The sequence below is a fragment of the Polypterus senegalus genome, chromosome 8 (genome assembly GCF_016835505.1).
Source record: "Polypterus senegalus isolate Bchr_013 chromosome 8, ASM1683550v1, whole genome shotgun sequence".
Classification (NCBI taxonomy): domain Eukaryota; kingdom Metazoa; phylum Chordata; class Cladistia; order Polypteriformes; family Polypteridae; genus Polypterus; species Polypterus senegalus.
The window spans coordinates 31,120,143-31,131,271 of NC_053161.1; the positions used below are offsets into that span (position 1 = coordinate 31,120,143).

Genomic DNA, 11,129 nt, shown 5'->3' on the forward strand with positions numbered 1-11,129 from the left:
ACAAAACATTAGGTTTGAAAAAATTGGTATAATAATTGCTAATGCAGATAAAGAAAACAATCTTAATAATGACAATTTTAGTTTTCCAATTTGAGATTACATTACATTATTACGTTTTGTAATAATTACTTCATTCCAGACAGCATATCAATAAATTTATTGCTGACGATAAAGACAGTGGGTCTGAAATGTAAAGCATAATATCATTAGAATAAAGAGATATTTCCTATTCAAGGTCTTTTTAAAATCACTGAATGCTTTCAGAGATGAATACCCAGGGGTTAAATAACAATTGCAAAAAGCATTAGTGATAATGAACACCCTTGTCTGGTTCCTGCTCGCATTATTTACATGGACTGTTGCTTCTACACTAAGATATCTAATCAATGTAAATATATTATGGTCAAACCAACACATATGCAATATGTTAAATAGATTTCCCAATTTAAGTCTGTCAAGGGCTTTTTCTGCACCCAAAGATAGTGAAACCTCTGTAGATTTAGATTTTGCAGGAGAATATTTTATGTTAAACCATCACTGAAGAGTACATACTATCTGCCTTTAATGGATTCTCTTTGATCTTGATCGTCAGAAGTAAGAATAATGATGTTATTCAGGAATGAAAATAGCCTATATATGATCTACTGTGTAGAAAATTTAGCTACAGAACTAGAATTTTATTTTGCCTGTCTTCAGTAAATATTGCTAACAATAATGTTAATGACAGAGTTGAAAACTTTTTATAAAATTCCACTGGACAGCTTTGTGGACCTGCAACTTTCCTACTTTGCAATGAGTTTACGATATCTTGAATTTCAGAGATTTACCAAGCTCTCTTATATGAAGAACACTGAGTTGTGGAACTTCTATTTTATCAATTAAGTCCCTGGTTTGAGCCTCATCGTGATTAAAATGTGATGAATATAAAGACATTTTTTAAAAATGTTAATTACTTCTTAGTTAATTCTTTGTGTATTTTTATTCTCCTCTGCAATGCTGATCTCTATAATAGCATTCCAAACTTTCTGTTTGTTATTGTTGTGCTAAAATTTTGTTGTCCTTTACTCTGTGTTCATAATATTCATGGTGTAACTTAAAGATGAAGTGCTGTTTTTTATTTTACTATACAGCATCTTATTAGGCAGTCTGGCATACTTCTAATCAGTCAAAAACACTGTGGTAATCAGCTCATTGTCATCCTATTCTGCAGATTAATTTTACACCAAGAAACACTTGGGCCTCTGGCCTTCAAAGAAAAGTGGTTCATGACTTTTTACAAAGCACAGCATGCCAGGTTACTCTGGTGAGGGTGCCACCACCTTCTTCATAACTCAACAGTGTGTATGATTGTGTTTGCAATGAAAACAGTCAATTGGCCTGTGCCATAAGAAGGACCCAAAGCCCAATTACAGGGTGGAAGTAGACTGCACCTACAATTCTTTGATCATGTATCAGTGTCTGTTGCACATGTAGTGTATGACATGTGTTTCCAATGAAAACAAATGAGTCAGATTTAGCAATGTGTTTTACTGTAAGTATTTGTCACTACAATTACTTCCTGTCAGCAATGCAGTATACCTGAGCCACTGTTCTTATCTTGTCAGCTACACATGGCTATGCCACCGCTTGCCATAAAATGAGGTAGAAGCCCAATTACATGGCTGAGGAATCCCGCACCTTTAATTCATGGGTTGTGTTACACGTATCATGCCATAAGCATTTGATTAAGACCAAGGCCAAGGTTTAACACTCAGCGGTTTGCAGGTTTTTCAGTGACAAACAGACAGCCATTAATATTTTTTATATATGGATCGATAGATATAGATGAAACATACATCATTTTTTTCCTAAAGCTGTTTTCAGAATTTCCCAGACTCTTCCAACAGAAATTATTTGGGAAACATTGGAATCTAAGAAAATACCAATTTCTACAGAAATTAATTTTCTAAACAATTAGCACTAATGAACTAAATCACTAGTTTGGGAAGAATCCCAGAAATTAAAGAAAACAGTGCTGACCACAACTCTTAATGTGAAAGATATGAACTTTAGTTTAGCTGAATCAAATCAAACTGTAGGCATTACCTTTAACAAGGTTTAATATTTAGCTATCACATTTACACATAGTTTAAAAATGATCTCGCATCCTAAGAAATATTGCAAAATTAAGGTGATTTCATGTTAATGCAGAATGTTGATTGTTCATATCAAGATGACCTGATTACTTAAAAGTTTAAAATGTACTTTTCTACATAAGGTAATGTAAATGGCTGCTATAGTTTATGAAGCAAGCCTAGAGGTCCCATTTTCCAACAAGGGTTTTACATCTGCACTCTTTTCACAGTTATCTTTTGTATTCAAAGAAACACATTTGTTCAATTCCCTGATTCCAGCTAGAGCATCAGATTGCTTTACACTTTTCCCCTCCAACTTACCTTACAGAACTTATTAATGCCTTTATTTTAAAATACACAGCACTCTACTAACATGGAGACGTCTACATTTTGTAAGATAAATAAACCTGCTCCAGATAAGGTCTTTAGCTAAAGGTGGTTGAAAACTCAGCAATGATCTACCTTCCAACATTAGAGCTGCTCCATTGTTCTCATGATTTAAATCAAAAAAGAAGGTTCTTTTCTTTTGTGCAGGGTACTCCTTTTAAAGCCAACTCTTTGCCTGTTTGGAATTTAACATTAGCAATTGATTAGACTGAAAATGACTAAGTCTAAACCATTCTATTTCTGCTCTTGGTGTTCTATGGTTGTACCTCCCAGCAAATGTGTCACCAACAGTGACGGACCAGTTGTCTAACCTTGTGTTAGTCTGCTGGAATAATCATCACTGACCTGCGCCATGAAGTACAGCAGTGTGTCCATAATCAGTTTGAGGTCAGCTGAGCTAGGACAATCTGAATCTGGGACTAGATTATTTATTCATTTAAAATGATGGATTAAAACAAAAATGTACATATATGTAGGTTTCTAAGTATATATTGCAAAGTGTTTTAAACTTTCAACATTCTGTTTGTGTTTTTGTGGCATTTTCTATTTTTAATCAAACTATATAATCTTTGCAATAGTGTATACCATGCTAAACTCAAAACAAGATTTAATGTTACACAGCTAAATTCAATTAAACTCAATAAAAGGGACACATAAAATGGACAAAGCAAGAAAACATGACATGCCAGTCAGACATATGTGATATTATTAGTGGAGCATAGGTAAACTACTGCATTCTAAATATATATTGTTTTCATAAATTACTATTTAGATCATGAGTTCCCAAAGTGGTCGATATCGACCCCCTGGGGTCGATTTAAACTTTCTAGGGGTCGATGCTTTCAATAAAAAAATTTGGGGGTCGACGACAGCAAAAATAGACCCCCTTACTACTGCTATTTGCTTGTTACTTCAAAATATCTATAATTCCAACAGGTACCTAATTAAGTAAAATATTTCAAAAAAACACTTTTTTGATAAAAACACATTACATACCAAACTTGCAAACGAAAAGGTAAAATGTATCATTAAAAGAGTCACACATAAGAATGCATGAAAATACATGTAGCACAAACATGTCTTATCGAACGTATCAAAGCAAGTGCGGACATGGAAAACCATTGCACGTCCGCACTTGCTCGCGGTGGGACGAAACAACGGATATTCGATATTAGCAGAATCTATCAGTCTTGTATGGTCATGCTTTCATAAAACACTACAAATTGGTTCATTTGATGTGAAATGTACTTATTTGTGATTTGAACTTTGAATTTAATTTTTTATTGAGGTGCAGTACTACGAAAAAGAAAATCAGAGAACACAGTTTATTTATTCAAGTTTGAACAAAAATCTGTTTCAAATAAGTACATACTTTATTGTTTTTTTTTTTTTTATTACAGGGGCTGTCAAAATTACTTGTTAATAAAAGTTTTTATTTCTTCAGATAATAATATGACTGAACCAAAAAAGAAATGCAGACAGTACAGCTTGGACTATTTTTACTTATTTTGAATTTACATATGTATTTCAGAAATGTCAAAAATGTAAAAAAACACAGCTCGTATTTTTTTTCTTTAATTTTTGTTAGTGCAGGTTTCGATATTAAATGTTGCACAAGATAATTCCATATTCCGTACTCCTTTTATCGTTTTTAATCATTAATTACAAGTGATTAAAATGAAAAGTTTGATATCTAGTGAAATATTTAATATTGAGTACTGCACAAATTTATTAAATTGAATAAGTAAAGTAAATGACTAGGGGGTCGACGGTTTTAAATGTTTTTGGGTTAGGGGTCTGCGGCCGAAAAAAGTTTGAGAACTCTTGATTTAGATGATGTGCATACCTCAAAGAAAGTAAGCTGTATGTCTTAGGGAAAAACACATGCCCTTGGAGCCAGGAACAAATGCAAGGAATGCATCAACTTGTATATCCTGTAGACTAAACACTCTAATGAATGAACTTATTGTTAACCAAGCAGGCAAACCATCATACTGTAAATTATTCAAAGACGTGGCTTATTTTCGGTATCTGTACTAAGAATAATCAGACATTTAATTATCATTTTCAAAATGAGCGATATACTATACGTAAAATAGGTTCAATGTACTATGATGAAATAGATAAAATAAAGGTGATGCATAATGTATGGCTATCAGGATAAGGTATATTCATTATGGCAGCAATGGCAATAACTATCATCCATTTATTTTCTAAAACCAGTCATTCCAGCAGGATGTAATTCAAGAGAGAAGCCAATTCTTGAAGGAACATGAGGTCCTAAAAGGGCATACGTTCTTCACCATACTCACTGAAACAGTGCAAAATTAGAGCTACAAACTCGCAAAAGGTAAAAGAGGTAAAAGAAGAGAAACCCCACAGACAAATGGGAGAACATAAACGCAGCCTGATTCCATGCTGGGAACTTAATCAAGAACCATGTGGTGCTAAGTATTACTATACCTTGCTGTCATGGAAACCACAACTACTTTCAAAAGCTGCATTAAAATCATCATTATAAAAGCAATTTGTTTTGCGAATAGTGTACCTTTTCCCGCTGTAGTGAGAGTCGTTTGGCTTTTTCCTCAGCACTCTTGGGGTCTTTGCCATTTGAATGATCTCCTTTTTTTGAAACAACTTCAACATCTGCTGAAGATATGTCTTTTACTTCTGCTATATCTTTTGTATCCTGACGGAATTTTGGTACAAATGTACCAAGATAATTATCAACAAATGCCTGAACACTATTGGACGGATATAAAAGGAACTGAGCAATTTTTTTCTTCGGTGAAATGGAAGTCCCAAAAGAGGAGGTAGACTCAGGAAGCTCGGTGTCTGTTGCTGCCCCATCCACATCATTTCTGGCTATTTGACTGGTTTCAGATTGCACGCACTTGCTGTCATTTTGTTTCTCATTCTTTTCTTCCTCCATTCCAGTTTTCCTTGTAAAATAACCATTAATATGATTAGATACAAAATTATATGTTTCTCCAAAATTAGTAGAAATGTAGCTAGGGTGGAAAAGATCTGTTTTTATGTCTTTAGAAACTGGACTGCTCTCCAATTTCTTTTGAAAGGTGCTGGCTGCTATAGATTTTGAAGCAGAGCCAGAGGTCCCATTTTCCAACAAGGGTTTTACATCTGCACTTTTTTCACAGTTATCATCTTTTGTATTCAAAGAAACACATTTGTTCAATTCCTTGATTCCAGCTTGAGGATCAGATGGCTTTTCCACTACAAGTGCATTTGGTTTCAAACGCACTATTTTGTTAAGCAGTTCAGTATGGCTGCCACTGACTGCCTTGGTAACAGAATCAAATGTGTTTCTGATTCGCGACATGCGACAGCTTAGTCCAGGCAATCCATAAGGAAAAGAGGTGCTGAACTGAGAAACATTACCGCATGATCCAAAATTGTGTCAGTAGCAGGACCTTCTAAGAAAATACTTTACACATTTCCTTTTTGGGCATGGATTTGCTATTAATTTGTAAAAGCTGCCTTTAGCATAATGAGTTGCATAAACATAAATGCTATTGGACAGATTAGTGTTTGATAGTATTGGATTGACTTTGAACACTGTGGAAGCAAGTTGCTTTGACTTTTGTTTAGCCACAGATTCTTTGCCTTGCACACGACGTATGAATATATATCTAAAATTAAAGACATTTCCTAAGACAATGAAAATCCTTTAAGTACTGAAGATATGCTGTTTCAGCGTCACCATTTTATTCTTTTCAGTGTACAGATATCATTCCTGTCTTCAACAATATCCTATAAAAAAAATAAATAAATAAAATTAACTTAAAAATCTAAACAATGATTATTCTATTGCTTTATATAGGATTTAGGATTACATTTGGCCAATAAACATGATAGAGTAATATGGATTTTTTAGCTATTTTTATTATTTGACAGCTTAATTGATTCATTATGGAAAAGTACATCAAGATATTTTTTAACCCTATTCTTTACAAATTCTGATTTAAACTATATGTAACCTTGCTCTTAATTACTGAATAATTTCCTATTTAAGTTTTACTCAAGGAAAATATCAATTCAGTTTTAATCAACTTAATGCATGAAACAAACCTGAAAGAAGAAACTGAAATATCTAATGCCATTAATTGAAACTCTGTATTCTAGTAGGTAGACAATGCAGGGCAGTTTCACAGCATACAGGAAACAATGAAAGTGATTACAAAAACTTTCAAATAATGAAATTATTAATTATTAACGCTGTTGTCTGTTATAATTCTACACAGACTCAGAATGCAGTCTTATTTGTTGGATTCTTTCTAGTTCCCAAACACAAACACAGAAAAAATAGTACAAAGCAAAGAGGCTGACAATTATGAAAATACATGATTGTATTTATTTTAATAAATTATTTTCATAAAGTTACATTACACTGAGTAAATAATAACTTTATATAATATTACATTTCATTTACAATATACAATTTCACTTATCCTTTATCCATCCAGAGAAGAAAGAAAGAAAGAAAGAAAGAAAGAAAGAACTCTCTGTATGCCTAAGTATTACTTATCTAAATAACATGGCAAGAACAAATCTTTGTCACCATAGTCCCTTAACCTTTAAAAACACTTTTTTTCCAATGGTGACTTATATAATGAAACAAAGTGGATGGCTTTAAATATATCACCTGGCTATAAAGAGAACTGTAGCATATACCCATAGGATTATATGGATGTAAAATGCAGGCTGAACCAGCAACAACTTACACAAATTGCAATGTATCACCCTACATACTACTGTACACTACAGAAGGTCACTAGAATGTGTATCAAGAGAGTACTTAACATTATAATGGCCAAAAATCCCATAATTATATGTGTTTTTAATGAACACCTGTGACAGGCAAAATTAACAGCCAAACAAAGTTAGGGGACATCATGAAATTGCTGACATGAGAAAAAACAAATAATGACTGTGCCAAGTCTATTCAAGATAAAATGATTTATGTTATAACCAAACTTCTTCCTACACCAACCCAAATAGAGAATACAGGTATGAATGTGTTGTCCCCAGGCAAGATATATACACGAAAAGGCCCGGAATGACAGACGGCAACAATTTACTTTCAAATGACTAGCAAGGTAAAGGTTGCAATTTTGAGGGGGATTCATAAAAGATTTCCAAGTGTGGAAAAATTCAGATTACCAAGTACTGCAAAAAATCATCGAAGACTTATACACACTACTGTTTTATGATGAATTCATCACTTCCCTTTCCCATCCTCTCTTTCACCCCACATGATAAAAATCCTAGATGCATGTTGTGTTCTTGGAAATGAGCAGCTTTATGCCACCAAACATGAGGTACTACCCCTCTTCTGATCAGCTACGCATAAATTATACATGAAGAAATGATCTTCAGTTTATTGCTTTACCAGAGATTTTGAAAGAGATGTATACCATTTTCACTAGCTGCTTCCTATTCATGATGTAGACTAATTCCAAACTGAGAACAAGGTCAAAACACTTCCACTAATGGAAACACAGGAAATGATTGTTGTGTCCAAGTATTCTCCAAACTTCTAAACTGTTCCAAAAAGAAACCCCTCTGAGGACCATTCTAGACCATAATGGGTGGCCTGATTAAAAATGAATTAAAATTTTCAAATAACAATATGATTTTAAACAGAACAAGCACGATTGTATTGTTTTTTTTAAAAAGCACATTTTCTTGAAAGTCTGGAGACGAATAAACTATTAATCCCAGGAATGACACAAAGAGTGCACTTCATCAATATAAACCTTGTAATTTCACTGACCTCAACCAAACAAGAAAATGTAAAATATTTATAGATCTAGGTGTGTTATCCATCCATCCATTTTCCAACCCGCTGAATCCAATCACAGGGTCACGGGGTCTGCTGGAGCCAATCCCAGCCAACACAGGGCACAAGGCAGGAAACACGTTCATACCAATTTACAGAACCAGAATTAAGCACATAATGCAAACAAATTGTGTTTCCACTAACTCATGCAGGTGTAAGCTCATCTATTACATTTTTTGAGGTTTTAATTTTGAAATATTTCGGAGCATTTGTTTTTCTCTTTGACCACTCCTTGATCACAGCTGCTTGCAAGCTTGTATCTTTATGAGAGATTTATTTTTCTGTGCATTAGCAACAGTTATTATAGCAACCTTTTTCCTTAATATGATGTAATGTTGTTTAATTTGGGAAGTCAACTACAGTATGTGAAATGCATATAAAATAGACATTTAATGCAAGTATGTCACCAGTCCGTAATAGCAAGAGTCAGCACTAAATATTGTATTTAATACCAAAGGGGAGCTGAATGCTTTCTCACTTTAGGAATTAAATAAGCATTTCCACCTCTAAGAAAATGGCGATAATATACTTTTAAATGACAATGTGAATTTTATTTCTCTGCCCACATAAAAAATACAAGATAAAAATATAGTATGCGTTTATCAACACATTTATAATATGCATTTGGTGTGTTATTCAAGGAAGAAGTGTAAGTTTAAGAACTTCTATTCGAATACAGGTTCTGTGGGTGCTTGGAAATTGGTTTGACTTTATTTTAACAGCGGGTGCAAAGCATGAACCACCCCTGAACAATAATTATGCCATAATCATTCAAACCGTGGCCCACCCTCGCTCAGAATGGGCTATTTTATCATTCCAAAAACACTAAGTACCAGAGCTTTTGGGATGTGGAAGGATTCCAAAGAATTTCCACAAAACCACCAGGAAAACATGCAAACTCTTACACTGTTTATTACCAAGCTGTGTATATCTAAAATGCGATTGTGCTTAAGCATTATAAAATAGCAAGCAGATAGTATTACCTTCAACGTTTAGTAATATTCTGAACAAACTACGCTAAACTCTGCCTATCATTTTTATATTACTTAACTCATACGATTTAGGTATATTGTACTGACAGGTTCAAAATGTTACTTCTTACCAAAAAAATAAATAAATAAATGAAATGACAGCTTATCGCAGGCTTGAACCGTTTCCAGAATAGAGGATTAATTGTAGCAGGTCTGTCACTGAAAATGTGTATTATTTTTCAATAGGTATAAGAAAAACTTATTATGTACGTCAGATATTTACTGAGGTATGTGACCCTAATTCAAAACTGAGGGTGACACAGAATATAATGGTTATTATAATGGTTATTTTCTTGAGTTGTTTTAAAGAGGAATCCAAGTGTGTCGTATTAAACGTCAACTGAAAACTCTATAACGTGACATTGGGTATACTATGTAAAATATTTTTCGAATAAAAACAGGACGCTTCCTGAAGCATTCGAAAGGTTCCACATCGATGACGGGCAAAGGACGTGACTGCTAGGTTTCGATCTCTTACGACAAAATGCAAGTTCATTGTTAAAATATAATAACATTTGTATCGTTGTCAGTAACGACCTGAAAAACTGTACTCAGATAAAAGAATACGAGCCGAGAAAGATAAGAGTTGTAATATATTTATTTACTCGGTCTACACAATTCTCTCTTAATTCTTCGAGTTCATAAAGCTTAAGTCGTTTTGAAGTATATAAAGTTGTTTATTGGCATTCACAGCTGAGTTGTCAAAGCTATACTACCGCCAATTAAAGACAATCACAAAAATATTACGCCTACCGCAGGTCATCCTGGCGTTCATTTCCAAGATTTTTGATATCACGCTTCATTTTTGCACATCGTTATACATTTTCTACATACACTGTCTTCCAATATTATTTTTCCGTCGCTGATGAATTGCCTCAAAACTGAAATCACCGCCCTCTTCGGGGAAAACTGAGTCATGTGATCAATAAGCCGTTAGTGATAGGAGAATGCTGCATCCCTGTTCTAGATTCTCCATCTTGAATGGTTCATTTTGACAGCCTGATAAACAGACTGACCAGTGGCCTTGTCGCTAACGGTATCACGCCCTTTTTTCATTTTGTTTACGTCATTGACAACAAAGGCGTCTGGCCGTCAGCAGAAACTGTGTCAGAAAGTACCGACAGGCGGGTTTTAGGACAAGATGTACGTACTTATAGATAGGATTGGCCTTACTGTTTAAGGAAGGTTTTCCAGGAGACAGGACACGCTTGCTGTATTACCAACCAGAAAGTACATGGCAGAAAGACAGGCATTCCGCCCAGGACTGGTACCTGAATTGCACCTGTTCCTGTTTGAAACAGGTCCCTTCTCCCCCACAACTAACTCGAGGAAGTTTTAGAACCAGTAGGTTTGGCAGCAGAAAGAATTTTGCAAAGATATCACTGTTTATATTTGCCATTGAAACATCAGTGCGCCTGCATAATGTCTCATTGTGACTGGACAGCCAAGTCAGAAGTTACTATTTTCAATTTACTTGCTTTTCAGTCATTTTTGTTTGTTTTCAGACCATAGTGTGTGTGTATTATTTATTTATTTAATGAGCGTCTGTAAAAAGACAAAATAAAGTTCTATCTATTTATCTGTTTGTCTGTCTGTCTTCTCACAGATCGGTAAACTGCACATACTTCTTAGAGAATTGTCAATCCATTCATCTATCCATTCATTCATCCAAACTACTAATCAAATACAGATTCTCTAGTTGCTTTAACCCATCTCAGCAGAACCAGATGAAAGACA

General features: G+C 34.3%; 1 protein-coding gene across 1 annotated transcript in view; it reads right to left on the reverse strand.

Annotated features, from left to right (window-relative positions):
* Window positions 1-10,279, reverse strand: part of pnpla8 (patatin-like phospholipase domain containing 8) — an 80,136-nt gene extending 69,857 nt beyond the window's left edge. Inside the window, exons 1-2 of the mRNA XM_039760937.1 lie at window positions 10,146-10,279; window positions 5,050-6,272 (exon numbers count right to left, since the gene is read on the reverse strand). Coding sequence (XP_039616871.1) covers window positions 5,050-5,841 — 792 coding nt within the window. The 5' untranslated portion in view covers window positions 5,842-6,272; window positions 10,146-10,279. The remainder of the gene's footprint in view (window positions 1-5,049; window positions 6,273-10,145) is intronic.
* Between the last annotated feature and the right edge of the window lie 850 nt (window positions 10,280-11,129).